This window comes from Oncorhynchus keta, chromosome 31 (genome assembly GCF_023373465.1).
Source record: "Oncorhynchus keta strain PuntledgeMale-10-30-2019 chromosome 31, Oket_V2, whole genome shotgun sequence".
NCBI classification, from domain to species: Eukaryota; Metazoa; Chordata; class Actinopteri; order Salmoniformes; family Salmonidae; genus Oncorhynchus; species Oncorhynchus keta.
Genome location: NC_068451.1, coordinates 24,294,333 through 24,320,916, shown reverse-complemented (window position 1 = coordinate 24,320,916; position 26,584 = coordinate 24,294,333). Strand labels below are relative to the sequence as shown.

The 26,584-nt window shown below is 55.5% G+C and overlaps 1 protein-coding gene across 4 annotated transcripts in view; it reads left to right on the top strand.

Moving 5' to 3' along the window:
• LOC118375003 (glutamate receptor ionotropic, kainate 5-like) overlaps nt 1-26,584 on the top strand; it is a 205,458-nt gene that overhangs the window by 161,876 nt on the left and 16,998 nt on the right. For all 4 annotated transcript variants that reach the window (XM_052490068.1, XM_052490066.1, XM_052490067.1 and 1 more), the window contains one exon: nt 22,690-22,794. In XM_052490068.1, the coding sequence (XP_052346028.1) occupies nt 22,690-22,794 (105 nt within the window). The remainder of the gene's footprint in view (nt 1-22,689; nt 22,795-26,584) is intronic.

Here is a 26,584-nt window from a genome sequence, read left to right as displayed (position 1 = left end):
TCGTTGTGTTGGGTCACACTCCTGTCCTGTCCACCATGTCGTTGTGTTGGGCCACACTCCTGTCCTGCCCACCATGTTGTTGTGTTGGGCCACACTCCTGTCCTGCCCACCATGTCGTTGTGTTGGGTCACACTCCTGTCCTGCCCACCATGTCGTTGTGTTGGGTCACACTCCTGTCCTGCCTACCATGTTGTTGTGTTGGGTCACACTCCTGTCCTGCCCACCATGTCGTTGTGTTGGGTCACACTCCTGTCCTGCCCACCATGTCATTGTGTTGGGTCACACTCCTGTCCTGCCCACCATGTCGTTGTGTTGGGTCACACTCCTGTCCTGCCTACCATGTTGTTGTGTTGGGCCACACTCCTGTCCTGCCCACCATGTCGTTGTGTTGGGTCACACTCCTGTCCTGCCCACCATGTCGTTGTGTTGGGTCACACTCCTGTCCTGCCTACCATGTTGTTGTGTTGGGCCACACTCCTGTCCTGCCCACCATGTCGTTGTGTTGGGTCACACTCCTGTCCTGCCTACCATGTTGTTGTGTTGGGCCACACTCCTGTCCTGCCCACCATGTCGTTGTGTTGGGTCACACTCCTGTCCTGCCCACCATGTCATTGTGTTGGGTCACACTCCTGTCCTGCCCACCATGTCGTTGTGTTGGGTCACACTCCTGTCCTGCCCTTCATGTCGTTGTGTTGGGTCACACTCCTGTCCTGCCCACCATGTCGTTGTGTTGGGTCACACTCCTGTCCTGCCCACCATGTTGTTGTGTTGGGTCACACTCCTGTCCTGCCCTCCATGTCGTTGTGTTGGGCCACACTCCTGTCCTGCCCACCATGTCGTTGTGTTGGGTCACACTCCTGTCCTGCCCACCATGTCGTTGTGTTGGGTCACACTCCTGTCCTGCCCTCCATGTCGTTGTGTTGGGTCACACTCCTGGCCTGCCCTCCATGTCGTTGTGTTGGGTCACACTCCTGTCCTGCCTACCATGTTGTTGTGTTGGGTCACACTCCTGTCCTGCCCTCCATGTCTTTGTGTTGGGTCACACTCCTGTCCTGCCTACCATGTCGTTGTGTTGGGTCACACTCCTGTCCTGCCCACCATGTTGTTGTGTTGGGTCACACTCCTGTCCTGCCCTCCATGTCGTTGTGTTGGGTCACACTCCTGGCCTGCCCTCCATGTCGTTGTGTTGGGTCACACTCCTGTCCTGCCTACCATGTCGTTGTGTTGGGTCACACTCCTGTCCTGCCCTCCATGTCGTTGTGTTGGGTCACACTCCTGGCCTGCCCTCCATGTCGTTGTGTTGGGTCACACTCCTGTCCTGCCCTCCATGTCGTTGTGTTGGGTCACACTCCTGTCCTGCCCTCCATGTCGTTGTGTTGGGTCACACTCCTGTCCTGCCCTCCATGTCGTTGTGTTGGGTCACACTCCTGTCCTGCCCTCCATGTCGTTGTGTTGGGTCACACTCCTGTCCTGCCCTCCATGTCGTTGTGTTGGGTCACACTCCTGTCCTGCCCTCCATGTCGTTGTGTTGGGTCACACTCCTGTCCTGTCCACCATGTCGTTGTGTTGGGTCACACTCCTGTCCTGCCCTCCATGTCGTTGTGTTGGGTCACACTCCTGTCCTGCCCACCATGTCGTTGTGTTGGGTCACACTCCTGTCCTGCCCTCCATGTCGTTGTGTTGGGTCACACTCCTGTCCTGCCCTCCATGTCGTTGTGTTGGGTCACACTCCTGGCCTGCCCTCCATGTCGTTGTGTTGGGTCACACTCCTGTCCTGCCCTCCATGTCGTTGTGTTGGGTCACACTTCTGGCCTGCCCTCCATGTCGTTGTGTTGGGTCACACTCCTGTCCTGTCCTCCATGTCGTTGTGTTGGGTCACACTCCTGTCCTGCCCACCATGTCGTTGTGTTGGGTCACACTCCTGTCCTGCCCTCCATGTCGTTGTGTTGGGTCACACTCCTGTCCTGCCCTCCATGTCGTTCTGTTGGGTCACATTCCTGTCCTGCCCTCCATGTCGTTGTGTTGGGTCACACTCCTGTCCTGCCCTCCATGTCGTTGTGTTGGGTCACACTCCTGTCCTGCCCTCCATGTCGTTGTGTTGGGTCACACTCCTGTCCTGCCCTCCATGTCGTTGTGTTGGGTCACACTCCTGGCCTGCCCTCCATGTCGTTGTGTTGGGTCACACTCCTGTCCTGCCCTCCATGTCGTTGTGTTGGGTCACACTCCTGGCCTGCCCTCCATATCATTGTGTTGGGTCACACTCCTGTCCTGCCCTCCATGTCGTTGTGTTGGGTCACACTCCTGTCCTGCCCTCCATGTCGTTGTGTTGGGTCACACTCCTGTCCTGCCCTCCATGTCGTTGTGTTGGGTCACACTCCTGTCCTGCCCTCCATGTCGTTGTGTTGGGTCACACTCCTGGCCTGCCCTCCATATCGTTGTGTTGGGTCACACTCCTGTCCTGCCCTCCATGTCGTTGTGTTGGGTCACACTCCTGTCCTGCCCTCCATGTCGTTGTGTTGGGTCACACTCCTGTCCTGCCCTCCATGTCGTTGTGTTGGGTCACACTCCTGTCCTGCCTACCATGTCGTTGTGTTGGGTCACACTCCTGTCCTGTCCACCATGTCGTTGTGTTGGGTCACACTCCTGGCCTGCCCTCCATGTCGTGGTGTTGGGTCACACTCCTGTCCTGCCCTCCATGTCGTTGTGTTGGGTCACACTCCTGTCCTGCCCTCCATGTCGTTGTGTTGGGTCACACTCCTGTCCTGTCCACCATGTCGTTGTGTTGGGTCACACTCCTGGCCTGCCCTCCATGTCGTTGTGTTGGGTAACACTCCTGTCCTGCCCTCCATGTCGTTGTGTTGGGTCACACTCCTGTCCTGCCCTCCATGTTGTTGTGTTGGGTCACACTACTGTCCTGCCCACCATGTTGTTGTGTTGGGTCACACTCCTGTCCTGCCCTCCATGTCGTTGTGTTGGGTCACACTACTGTCCTGCCCTCCATGTTGTTGTATTGGGTCACACTCCTGTCCTGCCCTCCATGTCGTTGTGTTGGGTCACACTCCTGTCCTGCCCTCCATGTCGTTCTGTTGGGTCACATTCCTGTCCTGCCCTCCATGTCGTTGTGTTGGGTCACACTCCTGTCCTGCCCTCCATGTCGTTGTGTTGGGTCACACTCCTGTCCTGCCCTCCATGTCGTTGTGTTGGGTCACACTCCTGTCCTGCCCTCCATGTCGTTGTGTTGGGTCACACTCCTGGCCTGCCCTCCATATCGTTGTGTTGGGTCACACTCCTGTCCTGCCCTCCATGTCGTTGCGTTGGGTCACACTCCTGGCCTTCCCTCCATATCGTTGTGTTGGGTCACACTCCTGTCCTGCCCTCCATGTCGTTGTGTTGGGTCACACTCCTGTCCTGCCCTCCATGTCGTTGTGTTGGGTCACACTCCTGTCCTGCCCTCCATGTCGTTGTGTTGGGTCACACTCCTGTCCTGCCTACCATGTCGTTGTGTTGGGTCACACTCCTGTCCTGTCCACCATGTCGTTGTGTTGGGTCACACTCCTGGCCTGCCCTCCATGTCGTTGTGTTGGGTAACACTCCTGTCCTGCCCACCATGTCGTTGTGTTGGGTCACACTCCTGTCCTGCCCTCCATGTCGTTGTGTTGGGTCACACTCCTGTCCTGCCCTCCATGTCGTTGTGTTGGGTCACACTCCTGTCCTGCCCTCCATGTCGTTGTGTTGGGTCACACTCCTGTCCTGCCCTCCATGTCGTTGTGTTGGGTCACACTCCTGTCCTGTCTTCCATGTCGTTGTGTTGGGTCACACTCCTGTCCTGCCCTCCATGTCGTTGTGTTGGGTCACACTCCTGTCCTGCCCACCATGTCGTTGTGTTGGGTCACACTCCTGTCCTGCCCACCATTTAGTTGTGTTGGGTCACACTCCTGTCCTGCCCTCCATGTCGTTGTGTTGGGTCACACTCCTGTCCTGCCCACCATGTCGTTGTGTTGGGTCACACTCCTGTCCTGCCCACCATGTCGTTGTGTTGGGTCACACTCCTGTCCTGCCCACCATTTCGTTGTGTTGGGTCACACTCCTGTCCTGCCCTCCATGTCGTTCTGTTGGGTCACACTCCTGTCCTGCCCTCCATGTCGTTGTGTTGGGTCACACTCCTGTCCTGCCCTCCATGTCGTTGTGTTGGGTCACACTCCTGTCCTGCCCTCCATGTCGTTGTGTTGGGTCACACTCCTGTCCTGCCTACCATGTCGTTGTGTTGGGTCACACTCCTGTCCTGTCCACCATGTCGTTGTGTTGGGTCACACTCCTGTCCTGCCTACCATGTCGTTGTGTTGGGTCACACTCCTGTCCTGCCCACCATGTCGTTGTGTTGGGTCACACTCCTGTCCTGCCCTCCATGTCGTTGTGTTGGGTCACACTCCTGGCCTGCCCTCCATGTCGTTGTGTTGGGTCACACTCCTGTCCTGCCCTCCATGTCGTTGTGTTGGGCCACACTCCTGTCCTGCCCTCCATGTCGTTGTGTTGGGTCACACTCCTGTCCTGCCCTCCATGTCGTTGTGTTGGGTCACACTCCTGTCCTGCCCACCATGTTGTTGTGTTGGGTCACACTCCTGTCCTGCCCTCCATGTCGTTGTGTTGGGTCACACTCCTGGCCTGCCCTCCATGTCGTTGTGTTGGGTCACACTCCTGTCCTGCCCTCCATGTCGTTGTGTTGGGTCACACTCCTGTCCTGCCCACCATGTTGTTGTGTTGGGTCACACTCCTGTCCTGCCCACCATGTTGTTGTGTTGGGTCACACTCCTGGCCTGCCCTCCATGTCGTTGTGTTGGGCCACACTCCTGTCCTGCCCTCCATGTCTTTGTGTTGGGTCACACTCCTGTCCTGCCTACCATGTCGTTGTGTTGGGTCACACTCCTGTCCTGCCCTCCATGTCGTTGTGTTGGGTCACACTCCTGGCCTGCCCTCCATGTCGTTGTGTTGGGTCACACTCCTGTCCTGCCCTCCATGTCGTTGTGTTGGGTCACACTCCTGTCCTGCCCTCCATGTTGTTGTGTTGGGTCACACTCCTGGCCTGCCCTCCATGTCGTTGTGTTGGGTCACACTCCTGTCCTGCCCTCCATGTCGTTGTGTTGGGTCACACTCCTGTCCTGCCCACCATGTCGTTGTGTTGGGTCACACTCCTGTCCTGCCCTCCATGTCGTTGTGTTGGGTCACACTCCTGTCCTGCCCTCCATGTCGTTGTGTTGGGTCACACTCCTGTCCTGCCCTCCATGTCGTTGTGTTGGGTCACACTCCTGTCCTGCCCTCCATGTCGTTGTGTTGGGTCACACTCCTGTCCTGTCCACCATGTCGTTGTGTTGGGTCACACTCCTGTCCTGCCCTCCATGTCGTTGTGTTTGGTCACACTCCTGTCCTGCCCACCATGTCGTTGTGTTGGGTCACACTCCTGTCCTGCCCTCCATGTCGTTGTGTTGGGTCACACTCCTGTCCTGCCCACCATGTCGTTGTGTTGGGTCACACTCCTGTCCTGCCCTCCATGTCGTTGTGTTGGGTCACACTCCTGTCCTGCCCTCCATGTCGTTGTGTTGGGTCACACTCCTGTCCTGCCCTCCATGTCGTTGTGTTGGGTCACACTTCTGGCCTGCCCTCCATGTCGTTGTGTTGGGTCACACTCCTGTCCTGTCCTCCATGTCGTTGTGTTGGGTCACACTCCTGTCCTGCCCACCATGTCGTTGTGTTGGGTCACACTCCTGTCCTGCCCTCCATGTCGTTGTGTTGGGTCACACTCCTGTCCTGCCCTCCATGTCGTTGTGTTGGGTCACACTACTGTCCTGCCCTCCATGTCGTTGTGTTGGGTCACACTCCTGTCCTGCCCTCCATGTCGTTGTGTTGGGTCACACTCCTGTCCTGCCCTCCATGTTGTTGTGTTGGGTCACACTCCTGTCCTGCCCTCCATGTTGTTGTGTTGGGTCACACTACTGTCCTGCCCACCATGTTGTTGTGTTGGGTCACACTCCTGTCCTGCCCTCCATGTCGTTGTGTTGGGTCACACTCCTGTCCTGCCCTCCATGTTGTTGTGTTGGGTCACACTACTGTCCTGCCCTCCATGTTGTTGTGTTGGGTCACACTACTGTCCTGCCCACCATGTTGTTGTGTTGGGTCACACTCCTGTCCTGCCCTCCATGTCGTTGTGTTGGGTCACACTCCTGTCCTGCCCTCCATGTTGTTGTGTTGGGTCACACTCCTGTCCTGCCCACCATGTTGTTGTGTTGGGTCACACTCCTGTCCTGCCCACCATGTCATTGTGTTGGGTCACACTCCTGTCCTGCCCACCATGTCGTTGTGTTGGGTCACACTCCTGTCCTGCCCACCATGTTGTTGTGTTGGGTCACACTCCTGTCCTGCCCTCCATGTTGTTGTGTTGGGTCACACTCCTGTCCTGCCCACCATGTTGTTGTGTTGGGTCACACTCCTGTCCTGCCCACCATGTTGTTGTGTTGGGTCACACTCCTGTCCTGCCCACCATGTTGTTGTGTTGGGTCACACTCCTGTCCTGCCCACCATGTTGTTGTGTTGGGTCACACTCCTGTCCTGCCCACCATGTTGTTGTGTTGGGTCACACTCCTGTCCTGCCCACCATGTTGTTGTGTTGGGTCACACTCCTGTCCTGCCCACCATGTTGTTGTGTTGGGTCACACTCCTGTCCTGCCCACCATGTTGTTGTGTTGGGTCACACTCCTGTCCTGCCCTCCATGTCGTTGTGTTGGGTCACACTCCTGTCCTGCCCACCATGTTGTTGTGTTGGGTCACACTCCTGTCCTGCCCACCATGTTGTTGTGTTGGGCCACACTCCTGTCCTGCCCTCCATGTCGTTGTGTTGGGTCACACTCCTGGCCTGCCCTCCATGTCGTTGTGTTGGGCCACACTCCTGTCCTGCCCACCATGTCGTTGTGTTGGGTCACACTCCTGTCCTGCCCACCATGTTGTTGTGTTGGGTCACACTCCTGTCCTGCCCTCCATGTCGTTGTGTTGGGTCACACTCCTGGCCTGCCCTCCATGTCGTTGTGTTGGGCCACACTCCTGTCCTGCCCACCATGTCGTTGTGTTGGGTCACACTCCTGTCCTGCCCTACATGTCTTTGTGTTGGGTCACACTCCTGTCCTGCCCACCATGTCGTTGTGTTGGGTCACACTCCTGTCCTGCCCTCCATGTTGTTGTGTTGGGTCACACTCCTGTCCTGCCCACCATGTTGTTGTGTTGGGTCACACTCCTGTCCTGCCCTCCATGTCGTTGTGTTGGGTCACACTCCTGTCCTGCCCTCCATGTCGTTGTGTTGGGTCACACTCCTGTCCTGCCCTCCATGTCGTTGTGTTGGGTCACACTCCTGTCCTGCCCACCATGTCGTTGTGTTGGGTCACACTCCTGTCCTGCCCTCCATGTCGTTGTGTTGGGTCACACTCCTGTCCTGCCCTCCATGTCGTTGTGTTGGGTCACACTCCTGTCCTGCCCTCCATGTCGTTGTGTTGGGTCACACTCCTGTCCTGCCCTCCATGTTGTTGTGTTGGGTCACACTCCTGTCCTGCCCACCATGTCGTTGTGTTGGGTCACACTCCTGTCCTGCCCTCCATGTCGTTGTGTTGGGTCACACTCCTGTCCTGCCCACCATGTCGTTGTGTTGGGTCACACTCCTGTCCTGCCCTCCATGTCGTTGTGTTGGGTCACACTCCTGTCCTGCCCTCCATGTCGTTGTGTTGGGTCACACTCCTGGCCTGCCCTCCATGTCGTTGTGTTGGGTCACACTCCTGTCCTGCCCTCCATGTCGTTGTGTTGGGTCACACTCCTGGCCTGCCCTCCATGTCGTTGTGTTGGGTCACACTCCTGTCCTGTCCTCCATGTCGTTGTGTTGGGTCACACTCCTGTCCTGCCCACCATGTCGTTGTGTTGGGTCACACTCCTGTCCTGCCCTCCATGTCGTTGTGTTGGGTCACACTCCTGTCCTGCCCTCCATGTCGTTGTGTTGGGTCACACTACTGTCCTGCCCACCATGTCGTTGTGTTGGGTCACACTCCTGTCCTGCCCTCCATGTCGTTGTGTTGGGTCACACTCCTGTCCTGCCCTCCATGTTGTTGTGTTGGGTCACACTACTGTCCTGCCCTCCATGTTGTTGTGTTGGGTCACACTCCTGTCCTGCCCTCCATGTCGTTGTGTTGGGTCACACTGCTGTCCTGCCCACCATTTAGTTGTGTTGGGTCACACTCCTGTCCTGCCCTCCATGTCGTTGTGTTGGGTCACACTACTGTCCTGCCCTCCATGTTGTTGTGTTGGGTCACACTCCTGTCCTGCCCTCCATGTCGTTGTGTTGGGTCACACTCCTGTCCTGCCCTCCATGTCGTTCTGTTGGGTCACATTCCTGTCCTGCCCTCCATGTCGTTGTGTTGGGTCACACTCCTGTCCTGCCCTCCATGTCGTTGTGTTGGGTCACACTCCTGTCCTGCCCTCCATGTCGTTGTGTTGGGTCACACTCCTGTCCTGCCCTCCATGTCGTTGTGTTGGGTCACACTCCTGTCCTGCCCTCCATGTCGTTGTGTTGGGTCACACTCCTGTCCTGCCCTCCATGTCGTTGTGTTGGGTCACACTCCTGGCCTGCCCTTCATATCGTTGTGTTGGGTCACACTCCTGTCCTGCCCTCCATGTCGTTGTGTTGGGTCACACTCCTGTCCTGCCCTCCATGTCGTTGTGTTGGGTCACACTCCTGTCCTGCCCTCCATGTCGTTGTGTTGGGTCACACTCCTGTCCTGCCCTCCATGTCGTTGTGTTGGGTCACACTCCTGGCCTGCCCTCCATGTCGTTGTGTTGGGTCACACTCCTGTCCTGCCCTCCATGTCGTTGTGTTGGGTCACACTCCTGTCCTGCCCTCCATGTCGTTGTGTTGGGTCACACTCCTGTCCTGCCCTCCATGTCGTTGTGTTGGGTCACACTCCTGTCCTGCCTACCATGTCGTTGTGTTGGGTCACACTCCTGTCCTGCCCACCATGTCGTTGTGTTGGGTCACACTCCTGTCCTGCCCTCCATGTCGTTGTGTTGGGTAACACTCCTGTCCTGCCCTCCATGTCGTTGTGTTGGGTCACACTCCTGTCCTGCCCTCCATGTCGTTGTGTTGGGTCACACTCCTGTCCTGCCCTCCATGTCGTTGTGTTGGGTCACACTCCTGTCCTGCCCTCCATGTTGTTGTGTTGGGTCACACTCCTGTCCTGCCCACCATGTTGTTGTGTTGGGTCACACTCCTGTCCTGCCCTCCATGTCGTTGTGTTGGGTCACACTCCTGTCCTGCCCTCCATGTCGTTCTGTTGGGTCACACTCCTGTCCTGCCCTCCATGTCGTTGTGTTGGGTCACACTCCTGTCCTGCCCTCCATGTCGTTCTGTTGGGTCACACTCCTGTCCTGCCCTCCATGTCGTTGTGTTGGGTCACACTCCTGTCCTGCCCTCCATGTCGTTGTGTTGGGTCACACTACTGTCCTGCCCTCCATGTTGTTGTGTTGGGTCACACTCCTGTCCTGCCCACCATGTTGTTGTGTTGGGTCACACTCCTGTCCTGCCCTCCATGTCGTTGTGTTGGGTCACACTCCTGTCCTGCCCTCCATGTCGTTCTGTTGGGTCACATTCCTGTCCTGCCCACCATGTCGTTGTGTTGGGTCACACTCCTGTCCTGCCCTCCATGTTGTTGTGTTGGGTCACACTCCTGTCCTGCCCTCCATGTCGTTGTGTTGGGTCACATTCCTGTCCTGCCCTCCATGTCGTTGTGTTGGGTCACACTCCTGTCCTGCCCTCCATGTCGTTGTGTTGGGTCACACTCCTGTCCTGCCCTCCATGTCGTTGTGTTGGGTCACACTCCTGTCCTGCCCTCCATGTCGTTGTGTTGGGTCACACTCCTGGCCTGCCCTCCATGTCGTTGTGTTGGGTCACACTCCTGTCCTGCCCTCCATGTCGTTGTGTTGGGTCACACTCCTGTCCTGCCCTCCATGTCGTTGTGTTGGGTCACACTCCTGTCCTGCCCTCCATGTCGTTGTGTTGGGTCACACTCCTGTCCTGCCCTCCATGTCGTTGTGTTGGGTCACACTCCTGGCCTGCCCTCCATGTTGTTGTGTTGGGTCACACTCCTGTCCTGCCCTCCATGTCGTTGTGTTGGGTCACACTCCTGTCCTGCCCTCCATGTCGTTGTGTTGGGTCACACTCCTGTCCTGCCCTCCATGTCGTTGTGTTGGGTCACACTCCTGTCCTGCCTACCATGTCGTTGTGTTGGGTCACACTCCTGTCCTGCCACCATGTCGTTGTGTTGGGTCACACTCCTGGCCTGCCCTCCATGTCGTTGTGTTGGGTCACACTCCTGTCCTGCCCACCATGTCGTTGTGTTGGGTCACACTCCTGTCCTGCCCTCCATGTCGTTGTGTTGGGTCACACTCCTGTCCTGCCCTCCATGTCGTTGTGTTGGGTCACACTCCTGTCCTGCCCTCCATGTCGTTGTGTTGGGTCACACTCCTGTCCTGCCCTCCATGTCGTTGTGTTGGGTCACACTCCTGTCCTGCCTTCCATGTCGTTGTGTTGGGTCACACTCCTGTCCTGCCCTCCATGTCGTTGTGTTGGGTCACACTCCTGTCCTGCCCACCATGTTGTTGTGTTGGGTCACACTCCTGTCCTGCCCACCATGTCGTTGTGTTGGGTCACACTCCTGTCCTGCCCACCATGTCGTTGTGTTGGGTCACACTCCTGTCCTGCCTACCATGTTGTTGTGTTGGGTCACACTCCTGTCCTGCCTACCATGTCGTTGTGTTGGGTCACACTCCTGTCCTGCCCTCCATGTCGTTGTGTTGGGTAACACTCCTGTCCTCTGCCCTCCATGTCGTTGTGTTGGGTCACACTCCTGTCCTGCCCTCCATGTCGTTGTGTTGGGTCACACTCCTGTCCTGCCCTCCATGTCGTTGTGTTGGGTCACACTACTGTCCTGCCCTCCATGTTGTTGTGTTGGGTCACACTCCTGTCCTGCCCACCATGTTGTTGTGTTGGGTCACACTCCTGTCCTGCCCTCCATGTCGTTGTGTTGGGTCACACTCCTGTCCTGCCCTCCATGTCGTTCTGTTGGGTCACACTCCTGTCCTGCCCTCCATGTCGTTGTGTTGGGTCACACTCCTGTCCTGCCCTCCATGTCGTTCTGTTGGGTCACACTCCTGTCCTGCCCTCCATGTCGTTGTGTTGGGTCACACTCCTGTCCTGCCCTCCATGTCGTTGTGTTGGGTCACACTACTGTCCTGCCCTCCATGTTGTTGTGTTGGGTCACACTCCTGTCCTGCCCACCATGTTGTTGTGTTGGGTCACACTCCTGTCCTGCCCTCCATGTCGTTGTGTTGGGTCACACTCCTGTCCTGCCCTCCATGTCGTTCTGTTGGGTCACATTCCTGTCCTGCCCACCATGTCGTTGTGTTGGGTCACACTCCTGTCCTGCCCTCCATGTTGTTGTGTTGGGTCACACTCCTGTCCTGCCCTCCATGTCGTTCTGTTGGGTCACATTCCTGTCCTGCCCTCCATGTCGTTGTGTTGGGTCACACTCCTGTCCTGCCCTCCATGTCGTTGTGTTGGGTCACACTCCTGTCCTGCCCTCCATGTCGTTGTGTTGGGTCACACTCCTGTCCTGCCCTCCATGTCGTTGTGTTGGGTCACACTCCTGGCCTGCCCTCCATGTCGTTGTGTTGGGTCACACTCCTGTCCTGCCCTCCATGTCGTTGTGTTGGGTCACACTCCTGTCCTGCCCTCCATGTCGTTGTGTTGGGTCACACTCCTGTCCTGCCCTCCATGTCGTTGTGTTGGGTCACACTCCTGTCCTGCCCTCCATGTCGTTGTGTTGGGTCACACTCCTGGCCTGCCCTCCATATCGTTGTGTTGGGTCACACTCCTGTCCTGCCCTCCATGTCGTTGTGTTGGGTCACACTCCTGTCCTGCCCTCCATGTCGTTGTGTTGGGTCACACTCCTGTCCTGCCCTCCATGTCGTTGTGTTGGGTCACACTCCTGTCCTGCCTACCATGTCGTTGTGTTGGGTCACACTCCTGTCCTGTCCACCATGTCGTTGTGTTGGGTCACACTCCTGGCCTGCCCTCCATGTCGTTGTGTTGGGTAACACTCCTGTCCTGCCCACCATGTCGTTGTGTTGGGTCACACTCCTGTCCTGCCCTCCATGTCGTTGTGTTGGGTCACACTCCTGTCCTGCCCTCCATGTCGTTGTGTTGGGTCACACTCCTGTCCTGCCCTCCATGTCGTTGTGTTGGGTCACACTCCTGTCCTGCCCTCCATGTCGTTGTGTTGGGTCACACTCCTGTCCTGTCTTCCATGTCGTTGTGTTGGGTCACACTCCTGTCCTGCCCTCCATGTCGTTGTGTTGGGTCACACTCCTGTCCTGCCCACCATGTCGTTGTGTTGGGTCACACTCCTGTCCTGCCCACCATGTCGTTGTGTTGGGTCACACTCCTGTCCTGCCCACCATGTCGTTGTGTTGGGTCACACTCCTGTCCTGCCCACCATTTCGTTGTGTTGGGTCACACTCCTGTCCTGCCCTCCATGTCGTTCTGTTGGGTCACACTCCTGTCCTGCCCACCATGTCGTTGTGTTGGGTCACACTCCTGTCCTGCCCACCATTTAGTTGTGTTGGGTCACACTCCTGTCCTGTCCACCATGTCGTTGTGTTGGGCCACACTCCTGTCCTGCCCTCCATGTCGTTGTGTTGGGTCACACTCCTGGCCTGCCCACCATGTCGTTGTGTTGGGTCACACTCCTGTCCTGCCCACCATTTAGTTGTGTTGGGTCACACTCCTGTCCTGTCCACCATGTCGTTGTGTTGGGTCACACTCCTGTCCTGCCCTCCATGTCGTTGTGTTGGGTCACACTCCTGTCCTGCCCTCCATGTCGTTGTGTTGGGTCACACTCCTGTCCTGCCCTCCATGTCGTTGTGTTGGGTCACACTCCTGTCCTGCCCACCATGTCGTTGTGTTGGGTCACACTCCTGTCCTGTCCACCATGTCGTTGTGTTGGGTCACACTCCTGTCCTGTCCACCATGTCGTTGTGTTGGGTCACACTCCTGTCCTGTCCACCATGTCGTTGTGTTGGGTCACACTCCTGTCCTGCCCTCCATGTCGTTGTGTTGGGTCACACTCCTGTCCTGCCCACCATGTCGTTGTGTTGGGTCACACTCCTGTCCTGTCCACCATGTCGTTGTGTTGGGTCACACTCCTGTCCTGCCACCATGTCGTTGTGTTGGGTCACACTCCTGTCCTGTCCACCATGTCGTTGTGTTGGGTCACACTCCTGTCCTGCCCTCCATGTCGTTGTGTTGGGTCACACTCCTGTCCTGCCCACCATGTCGTTGTGTTGGGTCACACTCCTGTCCTGCCCACCATGTCGTTGTGTTGGGTCACACTCCTGTCCTGTCCACCATGTCGTTGTGTTGGGTCACACTCCTGTCCTGCCCACCATGTTGTTGTGTTGGGCCACACTCCTGTCCTGCCCTCCATGTCGTTGTGTTGGGTCACACTCCTGGCCTGCCCACCATGTCGTTGTGTTGGGTCACACTCCTGTCCTGCCCACCATGTCGTTGTGTTGGGTCACACTCCTGTCCTGCCCACCATGTTGTTGTGTTGGGTCACACTCCTGTCCTGCCCACCATGTCGTTGTGTTGGGTCACACTCCTGTCCTGCCCTCCATGTCGTTGTGTTGGGTCACACTCCTGTCCTGCCCTCCATGTCGTTGTGTTGGGTCACACTCCTGTCCTGCCCTCCATGTTGTGTTGGGTCACACTCCTGTCCTGCCCTCCATGTCGTTGTGTTGGGTCACACTCCTGTCCTGCCCTCCATGTCGTTGTGTTGGGTCACACTCCTGTCCTGCCCTCCATGTCGTTGTGTTGGGTCACACTCCTGTCCTGCCCTCCATGTTGTTGTGTTGGGTCACACTCCTGTCCTGCCCTCCATGTCGTTGTGTTGGGTCACACTCCTGTCCTGCCCTCCATGTCGTTGTGTTGGGTCACACTCCTGTCCTGCCCTCCATGTCGTTGTGTTGGGTCACACTCCTGTCCTGCCCTCCATGTCGTTGTGTTGGGTCACACTCCTGTCCTGCCCTGTTGTGTTTGGGTCACACTCCTGTCCTGCCCTCCATGTCGTTGTGTTGGGTCACACTCCTGTCCTGCCCTCCATGTCGTTGTGTTGGGTCACACTCCTGTCCTGCCCTCCATGTCGTTGTGTTGGGTCACACTCCTGTCCTGCCCTCCATGTCGTTGTGTTGGGTCACACTCCTGTCCTGCCCTCCATGTCGTTGTGTTGGGTCACACTCCTGTCCTGCCCTCCATGTCGTTGTGTTGGGTCACACTCCTGTCCTGCCTACCATGTCGTTGTGTTGGGTCACACTCCTGTCCTGCCTACCATGTCGTTGTGTTGGGTCACACTCCTGTCCTGCCCTCCATGTTGTTGTGTTGGGTCACACTCCTGTCCTGCCCACCATGTCGTTGTGTTGGGTCACACTCCTGTCCTGCCCTCCATGTCGTTGTGTTGGGTCACACTCCTGTCCTGCCCTCCATGTCGTTGTGTTGGGTCACACTCCTGTCCTGCCCTCCATGTCGTTGTGTTGGGTCACACTCCTGTCCTGCCCTCCATGTCGTTGTGTTGGGTCACACTCCTGTCCTGCCTTCCATGTCGTTGTGTTGGGTCACACTCCTGTCCTGCCCACCATGTCGTTGTGTTGGGTCACACTCCTGTCCTGCCCACCATGTTGTTGTGTTGGGTCACACTCCTGTCCTGCCCTCCATGTCGTTGTGTTGGGTCACACTCCTGTCCTGCCCTCCATGTTGTTGTGTTGGGTCACACTCCTGTCCTGCCCACCATGTCGTTGTGTTGGGTCACACTCCTGTCCTGCCCTCCATGTCGTTGTGTTGGGTCACACTCCTGTCCTGCCCACCATGTCGTTGTGTTGGGTCACACTCCTGTCCTGCCCACCATGTTGTTGTGTTGGGTCACACTCCTGTCCTGCCCTCCATGTCGTTGTGTTGGGTCACACTCCTGTCCTGCCCACCATGTCGTTGTGTTGGGTCACACTCCTGTCCTGCCCACCATGTCGTTGTGTTGGGTCACACTCCTGTCCTGCCCACCATGTTGTTGTGTTGGGTCACACTCCTGTCCTGTCCACCATGTCGTTGTGTTGGGCCACACTCCTGTCCTGCCCTCCATGTCGTTGTGTTGGGTCACACTCCTGTCCTGCCCACCATGTCGTTGTGTTGGGTCACACTCCTGTCCTGCCCACCATTTAGTTGTGTTGGGTCACACTCCTGTCCTGTCCACCATGTCGTTGTGTTGGGTCACACTCCTGTCCTGCCCTCCATGTCGTTGTGTTGGGTCACACTCCTGTCCTGCCTACCATGTTGTTGTGTTGGGTCACACTCCTGTCCTGCCCTCCATGTCGTTGTTTTGGGTCACACTCCTGTCCTGCCCACCATGTTGTTGTGTTGGGTCACACTCCTGTCCTGTCCACCATGTTGTTGTGTTGGGTCACACTCCTGTCCTGCCACCATGTCGTTGTGTTGGGTCACACTCCTGTCCTGTCCACCATGTCGTTGTGTTGGGTCACACTCCTGTCCTGCCCTCCATGTTGTTGTGTTGGGTCACACTCCTGTCCTGCCCACCATGTCGTTGTGTTGGGTCACACTCCTGTCCTGTCCACCATGTCGTTGTGTTGGGTCACACTCCTGTCCTGCCCACCATGTCGTTGTGTTGGGTCACACTCCTGTCCTGCCCTCCATGTCGTTGTGTTGGGTCACACTCCTGTCCTGCCCACCATGTCGTTGTGTTGGGTCACACTCCTGTCCTGCCCACCATGTCGTTGTGTTGGGTCACACTCCTGTCCTGCCCACCATGTCGTTGTGTTGGGTCACACTCCTGGCCTGCCCACCATGTCGTTGTGTTGGGCCACACTCCTGTCCTGCCCTCCATGTCGTTGTGTTGGGTCACACTCCTGTCCTGCCCACCATGTCGTTGTGTTGGGTCACACTCCTGTCCTGCCCTCCATGTTAGTTGTGTTGGGTCACACTCCTGTCCTGCCACCATGTCGTTGTGTTGGGTCACACTCCTGTCCTGCCCTCCATGTTGTTGTGTTGGGTCACACTCCTGTCCTGCCTCCATGTCGTTGTGTTGGGTCACACTCCTGTCCTGCCCTCCATGTTGTTGTGTTGGGTCACACTCCTGTCCTGCCCTCCATGTTGTTGTGTTGGGTCACACTCCTGTCCTGCCCTCCATGTCGTTGTGTTGGGCCACACTCCTGTCCTGCCCTCCATGTTGTGTGTTGGGTCACACTCCTGTCCTGCCCTCCATGTCGTTGTGTTGGGTCACACTCCTGTCCTGCCCTCCATGTCGTTGTGTTGGGTCACACTCCTGTCCTGCCCTCCATGTCGTTGTGTTGGGTCACACTCCTGTCCTGCCTACCATGTTGTTGTGTTGGGTCACACTCCTGTCCTGCCCTCCATGTCTTTGTGTTGGGTCACACTCCTGTCCTGCCCTCCATGTCGTTGTGTTGGGTCACACTCCTGTCCTGCCCTCCATGTCGTTGTGTTGGGTCACACTCCTGTCCTGCCCTCCATGTCGTTGTGTTGGGTCACACTCCTGTCCTGCCCACCATGTCGTTGTGTTGGGTCACACTCCTGTCCTGCCCTCCATGTCGTTGTGTTGGGTCACACTCCTGTCCTGCCCTCCATGTTGTTGTGTTGGGCACACTCCTGTCCTGTCCTCCATGTCGTTGTGTTGGGCACACTCCTGTCCTGCCCTCCATGTCGTTGTGTTGGGTCACACTCCTGTCCTGCCCTCCATGTCGTTGTGTTGGGTCACACTCCTGTCCTGCCCTCCATGTTGTTGTGTTGGGTCACACTCCTGTCCTGCCCTCCATGTCGTTGTGTTGGGTCACACTCCTGTCCTGCCCACCATGTCGTTGTGTTGGGTCACACTCCTGTCCTGCCCTCCATGTTGTTGTGTTGGGTCACACTCCTGTCCTGTCCACCCATGTTGTTGTGTTGGGTCACACTCCTGTCCTGCCCTCCATGTTGTTGTGTTGGGTCACACTCCTGTCCTGCCCTCCATGTTGTTGTGTTGGGTCACACTCCTGTCCTGCCCTCCATGTTGTTGTGTTGGGTCACACTCCTGTCCTGCCCTCCATGTTGTTGTGTTGGGCCACACTCCTGTCCTGCCCTCCATGTTGTTGTGTTGGGTCACACTCCTGTCCTGCCTCCATGTCGTTGTGTTGGGTCACACTCCTGTCCTGCCCTCCATGTTGTTGTGTTGGGTCACACTCCTGTCCTGCCCACCATGTTGTTGTGTTGGGTCCATGTCGTGTCTGTTGGGTCACACTCCTGGCCTGCCCTCCATGTTGTTGTGTTGGGTCACACTCCTGTCCTGCCCTCCCATGTTGTTGTGTTGGGTCACACTCCTGTCCTGCCCTCCATGTTGTTGTGTTGGGCCACACTCCTGTCCTGCCTACTCCATGTTGTTGTGTTGGGTCACACTCCTGTCCTGCCCTCCATGTTGTTGTGTTGGGTCACACTCCTGTCCTGCCCTCCATGTTGTTGTGTTGGGTCACACTCCTGTCCTGCCCTCCATGTCGTTGTGTTGGGTCACACTCCTGTCCTGCCCTCCATGTTGTTGTGTTGGGTCACACTCCTGTCCTGCCCTCCATGTTGTTGTGTTGGGTCACACTCCTGTCCTGCCCTCCATGTTGTTGTGTTGGGTCACACTCCTGTCCTGCCCTCCATGTTGTTGTGTTGGGTCACACTCCTGTCCTGCCCACCATGTTGTTGTGTTGGGTCACACTCCTGTCCTGCCCACCATGTTGTTGTGTTGGGCCACACTCCTGTCCTGCCCTCCATGTTGTTGTGTTGGGTCACACTCCTGTCCTGCCCACCATGTTGTTGTGTTGGGCCACACTCCTGTCCTGCCCACCATGTTGTTGTGTTGGGCCACACTCCTGTCCTGCCCTCCATGTTGTTGTGTTGGGTCACACTCCTGTCCTGCCCTCCATGTTGTTGTGTTGGGTCACACTCCTGTCCTGCCCACCATGTTGTTGTGTTGGGCCACACTCCTGTCCTGCCCTCCATGTTGTTGTGTTGGGTCACACTCCTGTCCTGCCCACCATGTTGTTGTGTTGGGTCACACTCCTGTCCTGCCCTCCATGTTGTTGTGTTGGGCCACACTCCTGTCCTGCCCTCCATGTTGTTGTGTTGGGTGTTGGGTCACTCCTGTCCTGCCCTCCATGTTGTTGTGTTGGGCCACACTCCTGTCCTGCCCTCCATGTTGTTGTGTTGGGCCACACTCCTGTCCTGCCCTCCATGTTGTTGTGTTGGGTCACACTCCTGTCCTGCCCTCCATGTTGTTGTGTTGGGCCACACTCCTGTCCTGCCCTCCATGTTGTTGTGTTGGGCCACACTCCTGTCCTGCCCTCCATGTTGTTGTGTTGGGCCACACTCCTGTCCTGCCCTCCATGTTGTTGTGTTGGGTCACACTCCTGTCCTGCCCTCCATGTTGTTGTGTTGGGCCACACTCCTGTCCTGCCCTCCATGTTGTTGTGTTGGGCCACACTCCTGTCCTGCCCTCCATGTTGTTGTGTTGGGCCACACTCCTGTCCTGCCCTCCATGTTGTTGTGTTGGGCCACACTCCTGTCCTGCCCTCCATGTTGTTGTGTTGGGCCACACTCCTGTCCTGCCCTCCATGTTGTTGTGTTGGGCCACACTCCTGTCCTGCCCTCCATGTTGTTGTGTTGGGCCACACTCCTGTCCTGCCCTCCATGTTGTTGTGTTGGGCCACACTCCTGTCCTGCCCTCCATGTCGTTGTGTTGGGTCACACTCCTGTCCTGCCCTCCATGTCGTTGTGTTGGGTCACACTCCTGTCCTGCCTCCATGTTGTTGTGTTGGGCCACACTCCTGTCCTGCCCTCCATGTTGTTGTGTTGGGCACACTCCTGTCCTGCCCTCCATGTTGTTGTGTTGGGTCACACTCCTGTCCTGCCTACCATGTTGTTGTGTTGGGTCACACTCCTGTCCTGCCCACCATGTTGTTGTGTTGGGCCACACTCCTGTCCTGCCCTCCATGTTGTTGTGTTGGGTCACACTCCTGTCCTGCCCTCCATGTTGTTGTGTTGGGCCACACTCCTGTCATGCCCTCCATGTTGTTGTGTTGGGCCACACTCCTGTCCTGCCCTCCATGTTGTTGTGTTGGGCCACACTCCTGTCCTGCCCTCCATGTTGTTGTGTTGGGCCACACTCCTGTCCTGCCCTCCATGTTGTTGTGTTGGGCCACACTCCTGTCCTGCCCTCCATGTTGTTGTGTTGGGCCACACTCCTGTCCTGCCCTCCATGTTGTTGTGTTGGGCCACACTCCTGTCCTGCCCTCCATGTTGTTGTGTTGGGCCACACTCCTGTCATGCCCTCCATGTTGTTGTGTTGGGCCACACTCCTGTCATGCCCTCCATGTTGTTGTGTTGGGCCACACTCCTGTCCTGCCCTCCATGTTGTTGTGTTGGGCCACACTCCTGTCCTGCCCTCCATGTTGTTGTGTTGGGCCACACTCCTGTCATGCCCTCCATGTTGTTGTGTTGGGCCACACTCCTGTCCTGCCCACCATGTTGTTGTGTTGGGCCACACTCCTGTCCTGCCCACCATGTTGTTGTGTTGGGTCACACTCCTGTCCTGCCCACCATGTTGTTGTGTTGGGTCACACTCCTGTCCTGCCCACCATGTTGTTGTGTTGGGCCACACTCCTGTCCTGCCCACCATGTCGTTGTGTTGGGTCACACTCCTGTCCTGCCCACCATGTTGTTGTGTTGGGTCACACTCCTGTCCTGCCCACCATGTTGTTGTGTTGGGTCACACTCCTGTCCTGCCCACCATGTTGTTGTGTTGGGTCACACTCCTGTCCTGCCCACCATGTTGTTGTGTTGGGTCACACTCCTGTCCTGCCCACCATGTTGTTGTGTTGGGTCACACTCCTGTCCTGCCCACCATGTTGTTGTGTTGGGTCACACTCCTGTCCTGCCCACCATGTCGTTGTGTTGGGTCACACTCCTGTCCTGCCCACCATGTTGTTGTGTTGGGTCACACTCCTGTCCTGCCCACCATGTTGTTGTGTTGGGTCACACTCCTGTCCTGCCCACCATGTTGTTGTGTTGGGTCACACTCCTGTCCTGCCCACCATGTTGTTGTGTTGGGTCACACTCCTGTCCTGCCCACCATGTTGTTGTGTTGGGTCACACTCCTGTCCTGCCCACCATGTCGTTGTGTTGGGTCACACTCCTGTCCTGCCCACCATGTTGTTGTGTTGGGTCACACTCCTGTCCTGCCCACCATGTTGTTGTGTTGGGTCACACTCCTGTCCTGCCCACCATGTTGTTGTGTTGGGTCACACTCCTGTCCTGCCCACCATGTTGTTGTGTTGGGTCACACTCCTGTCCTGCCCACCATGTTGTTGTGTTGGGTCACACTCCTGTCCTGCCCACCATGTTGTTGTGTTGGGTCACACTCCTGTCCTGCCCACCATGTTGTTGTGTTGGGTCACACTCCTGTCCTGCCCACCATGTTGTTGTGTTGGGTCACACTCCTGTCCTGCCCACCATGTTGTTGTGTTGGGTCACACTCCTGTCCTGCCCACCATGTTGTTGTGTTGGGTCACACTCCTGTCCTGCCCACCATGTTGTTGTGTTGGGTCACACTCCTGTCCTGCCCACCATGTTGTTGTGTTGGGTCACACTCCTGTCCTGCCCACCATGTTGTTGTGTTGGGTCACACTCCTGTCCTGCCCACCATGTTGTTGTGTTGGGTCACACTCCTGTCCTGCCCACCATGTTGTTGTGTTGGGTCACACTCCTGTCCTGCCCACCATGTCGTTGTGTTGGGTCACACTCCTGTCCTGCCCACCATGTTGTTGTGTTGGGTCACACTCCTGTCCTGCCCTCCATGTTGTTGTGTTGGGTCACACTCCTGTCCTGCCCACCATGTTGTTGTGTTGGGTCACACTCCTGTCCTGCCCACCATGTTGTTGTGTTGGGTCACACTCCTGTCCTGCCCACCATGTCGTTGTGTTGGGTCACACTCCTGTCCTGCCCACCATGTTGTTGTGTTGGGTCACACTCCTGTCCTGCCCACCATGTCGTTGTGTTGGGTCACACTCCTGTCCTGCCCACCATGTTGTTGTGTTGGGTCACACTCCTGTCCTGCCCTCCATGTCGTTGTGTTGGGTCACACTCCTGTCCTGCCCACCATGTCGTTGTGTTGGGTCACACTCCTGTCCTGCCTACCATGTTGTTGTGTTGGGTCACACTCCTGTCCTGCCCTCCATGTCGTTGTGTTGGGTCACACTCCTGTCCTGCCTACCATGTTGTTGTGTTGGGTCACACTCCTGTCCTGCCTACCATGTCGTTGTGTTGGGTCACACTCCTGTCCTGCCCACCATGTCGTTGTGTTGGGTCACACTCCTGTCCTGCCCACCATGTCGTTGTGTTGGGTCACACTCCTGTCCTGCCTACCATGTTGTTCTGTTGGGTCACACTCCTGTCCTGCCTACCATGTCGTTGTGTTGGGTCACACTCCTGTCCTGCCTACCATGTTGTTCTGTTGGGTCACACTCCTGTCCTGCCCACCATGTCGTTGTGTTGGGTCACACTCCTGTCCTGCCTACCATGTTGTTCTGTTGGGTCACACTCCTGTCCTGCCTACCATGTCGTTGTGTTGGGTCACACTCCTGTCCTGCCTACCATGTCGTTCTGTTGGGTCACACTCCTGTCCTGCCCACCATGTCGTTGTGTTGGGTCACACTCCTGTCCTGCCTACCATGTCGTTGTGTTGGGTCACACTCCTGTCCTGCCCACCATGTTGTTGTGTTGGGTCACACTCCTGTCCTGCCCTCCATGTTGTTCTGTTGGGTCACACTCCTGTCCTGCCCACCATGTTGTTCTGTTGGGTCACACTCCTGTCCTGCCTACCATGTCGTTGTGTTGGGTCACACTCCTGTCCTGCCTACCATGTTGTTCTGTTGGGTCACACTCCTGTCCTGCCCACCATGTCGTTGTACTGGGGTCCAGTGTTGTTCATAATAGGTGGTTGTGTCACTCTGTCTGTCTGTCTGTCTGTCTGTCTGTCTGTCTGTCTGTCTGTCTGTCTTCCACCTGGCACTCCTCCTCCCTTGTTATTCTTTGTTATTTGACAAGGCTGGTTGTCTGTGTGCTCATTGACGAGCTGTCTTCATGGCTGCCTGTGCTCCATCTCTCTTTGTCTCCTCGGTACAGGCCTGTTATCTGTCTCTGTTATCAAACCACTGGGTGTGTTCCATCTTCACCACCACTCCATTCATCTTAGCTCTATCAAGCTCTGTCAGCACTGTCACACTGTTTACTAGATATGTGTAGTGTAAGTATAGTGTTCTCTCTCTCTCTCTCTCTCTCTCTCTCTCTCTCTCTCTCTCTCTCTCTCTCTCTCTCTCTCTGTGTATTTTTCTCTCGTACCTCTTTCTCTCTTAATTCATTAAATTCCATTAAATTCAAATGAGCTTTATTGGCATCATAATACTATTTCTCCATCCCTCCCTCCTCCTCTCTATCTCTTCCCCCCCCTCTCTCTCTGTCAGGTGGAGTATGATGGTCTGACAGGCCATGTGGAGTTCAACAGTAAAGGACAGAGAACCAACTACACACTGAGGATTCTGGAGAAACAGCGCAGGGGTCACAGAGAGGTCAGAGGGCACTGGTGTTATTGAGAAACAGAGTTTGACACAAAATGGCTTCCGTGTTGACAGTAATCCTCCCTTACAGTGACATTCTAGCCATATAATTAGAATTGGTTATGCTATGGAAGTGCTTTGTGATTCGCTAGCAGTATGTACTTAACGATTACACCAGCTGAGGACTAAAGACGAAATAGAACAGCAAAATCAATGATTGTTTTTGGGTCGACATTTGCGATACGAGACTCCAAGGGGATCTCCAAAAATGTAGCACTTGTATTGTAATTAGATGTTTTTCCCTCTGAACGTGAAGGTCTTTAACGTTCTACATTTCAAACACAGTGAGGGTGCTGACATATATCTACAACGCTCCTAGAAACTGTTATTTTAGAAATGCAGCACGAGAAGAGAAAATATAGGGCTTTAGAAAAAAATGATAATTCTATCTTTAGAGCCATTACCTCCTATCTGACCCATAGAGAGATGTATGTGAACATCTAGTTTATTTTCTAAAGTGCCTTTGGGCTTGTCCTCTGGATTCTAGCTCCTTCTTGGAAGTGGAAGAAGGCCTCGGAAGTGGAAAAGGAGGGCATAGAGGCACTTCAGGCTGACATCAAAACCCAGTTGGCATCCCTCCGTAGAGCAGAGAACCTACGGAAACGCAGAAGGAAGAAAGAACAAACTAGAACTCGATTCTATAAAGATCCCTTCAAGTTCCTTAAAAGTCTCTTCACAAAGGAGAAAAGTGGAGCTCTAAAAACAACAAAGAAAGACCTAGAGGAGCACCTGAGAACAACAAACTTTGACTCAAAGCGACATGAACATCTGGCCATCCCATCAGATATCCCACCTATTGAACCCCGGAACATCATATTGAGACCAGCCCTCCGACATGGAAAGAGTGGAAAACACAGTTCGACGGGCAAGAACAGCATCAGCCCCGGGGCCAAATGGAGTCCCGTACAAAGTGTATAAGAACGCACCAGACGTCCTGAGGTTCCTCTGGGGGCTTATGAGAACAGCTTGGCAGAAGAAGATAATACCCAAAGTGTGGCGTAGGGCAGGCGGGGTCCTGATCCCTAAGGAGAAGGATGCAGTGAACATCAGCCAATTCCGCCCAATCTCCTTACTGAATGTCGAGGGTAAAATCTTCTTTAGGGTCATTGCCCAGAGGATGGCCGAGTACCTGCAAAGGAATGCGTACGTCGATACATCTGTACAGAAGGCAGGAATATCAGGGTTCTCTGGATGCTTGGAACATTCCAGCATGATCTGGCACCAGATCCAAATGGCCAAGGTGGAGAAAAGGGACCTCCATGTAGTCTTCCTCGACCTCGCCAATGCATTTGGCTCTGTGCCCCATGAACTCCTGTGGTCTGCCTTCAGATTTTTCCACATACCGGACACCATCACAAACCTGGTGAAGTCGTACTTCCAGGATCTGCAGTTCTGCTTCACCACCTCAGAGTTCACCACCTCATGGCAGTGCCTGAATGTAGGTATAATGGCGGGATGTACCATTTCTCCGTTGGCATTCACAATGGCAATGGAGGTTATCATCAGATCCTCAAAATGGGTTGTTGGTGGACAGCGAGTCGACTCTGGTTTCCGCCTCCCTCCACTCAGAGCCTACATGGACGACATTACAACATTGACCACCACTGTCCCATGCACCAGGAGACTGCTCAGAAAACTCGAGGAGAACATCAGCTGGGCCCGTATGAAGATTAAACCATCCAAGTCACGCAGCATCTCGATTGTGAAGGGAGTACTCTCTGACCTGAAATTCTTCATCGGAGATGACCAAATCCCAACAGTGTCTGAGCAGCCGGTAAAAAGCCTTGGAAGGTGGTATGATGCAAGCCTGAATGATAAAGACCAGGTGCAACAGCTTCACAAAGACATCAGTAGTAGCCTACAGTCCATCGACAACACACCAGCTACCTGGTCTCCTACCCCGGGTGTTGTGGCCTTTAGCACTGTATGAGGTTCCAATCTCAACAGTGGAGAAGATGGAAAGAGGAGTCACAGGCTACTTAAAGAAGTGGCTCGGAGTTCCACGATGCCTTACCACCATATGGAGATGGTGTCCTCAAGCTGCCCCTCACCAGTCTAACAGAGGAATTCAAGTGTGCAAAAACCAGGCTCCAGATGACACTGAATGAATCTCAAGACCCAGTGGTGAGCAACAACGCGCCGACCTTTGCAACTGGGCGCAAATGGAGGCCAGGAAAAGCAGTCCAGGAGGCAACAGCAGCCCTCAGACATGCTGACATTGTGGGTCATGTTCAGCAAGGGAGAGGAGGCCTTGGGCTAACTAGCCGTGCTGCTTGGAGTAAGGCCACTGCACCAGAGCGGCGGAAGATGGTAGTGCAGGAAGTACGCCATCAGGAGGAGGCTGCAAGGTGGGCCAAGGCAGTCTCTCTTGCCAAACAGGGACAGTGGACTCGATGGGACAGTGTGGAGAAGAGGAAGATCAGCTGGAAGGATCTGTGGGCCATGGAAGCGATGCGGTTGAGCTTTTCCATCAGAGCAACATATGACGTCCTTCCAACACCAGTTAATCTTCACCAATGGTATGGTGAAGATCCGGACTGTGCCCTCTGTTCCATGCCAGCCAACCTCAGGCACATTCTCACAGGGTGTAAAACAAGCCTCACCCAAGGACGCTACACTTGGCGTCACAACCAAGTCCTTAAAAACCTTGCGTCCGCCCTGGAGGACAAGCGAGCTGCCACCAACTCCCTACCACCCACAGCAGCATCACACTCCTACGGACAAACTTTGTCCGTGAAGGGGCTAAACCACCGAAGAGCGGCTCTACACCATTAGAGCGAGACCAGCTGCGCTTGGCCCGCGACTGGAAAATGCTAGCTGACATTGGCCGGCAACTTGTGTTTCCTCCGGAGATCGCAACCACCACCCTAAGACCTGACATGGTGCTCTGGTCCCGTTCACTCAATAAGGTCTTCATCATTGAGCTCACAGTACCCTGGGAAAACTCAGTAGATGAGGCTTATGAGCGAAAACATCTGCGCTATGCTGATCTAGCTGCCGAAGCACGGCATCATGGCTGGAACACAGAAGTCCGACCAGTGGAGGTGGGCTGCAGAGGTTTTGTGGCAACATCTACAACCAGACTGCTTAGAGACCTGGGAATTAAGGGCCAGAGCCAGCGTTCGGCAATCAAAGCTGTATCAGAGGCGGCAGAAGGCAGCAGTCAGTGGCTCTGGATGAAGAGGAAAGACCCCAGCTGGGCCCCGAAGTGAGAGGGCCAGGAGGTATGCGGTCAACAATGCTTGACTCAGGGAGGAGGACGCCCCTGCCATGCATAGTCCCATGGGATGTTGGCTATCAACAACAAGGCAACTCCTATGACTAATTGGGAATGGGACGCAAGCGTAGGATTGATCACCCTGTCGCTGGCCGCCTTTGGGGAGGGTGTATAGTGTGAAAGGCCGAAACACCCTAGGAACCAAAGGTACACTACTGACGATGCGCTCCCCAAATTTCACCACGCTCACTGTTCATTAACTCTTGGAAGTGCTTGCACAAAAGATAGTAACATCTCATCCTGTGTTCTTGGAATCTGAATAGAGAGATGTATGTGAACATCTAGTTTATTTTCTAAAGTGCCTTTGGGCTTGTCCTCTGGATTCTAGCTCCTTCTTGTTTTACACTGTCACATGGATTTATACCTCCTGTATAATCACACACATCCTGCAATTATTATCCTCTCTCTCTCTCTCTCTCTCTCTCTCTCTCTCTCTCTCTCTCTCTCTCTCTCTCTCTCTTTCTC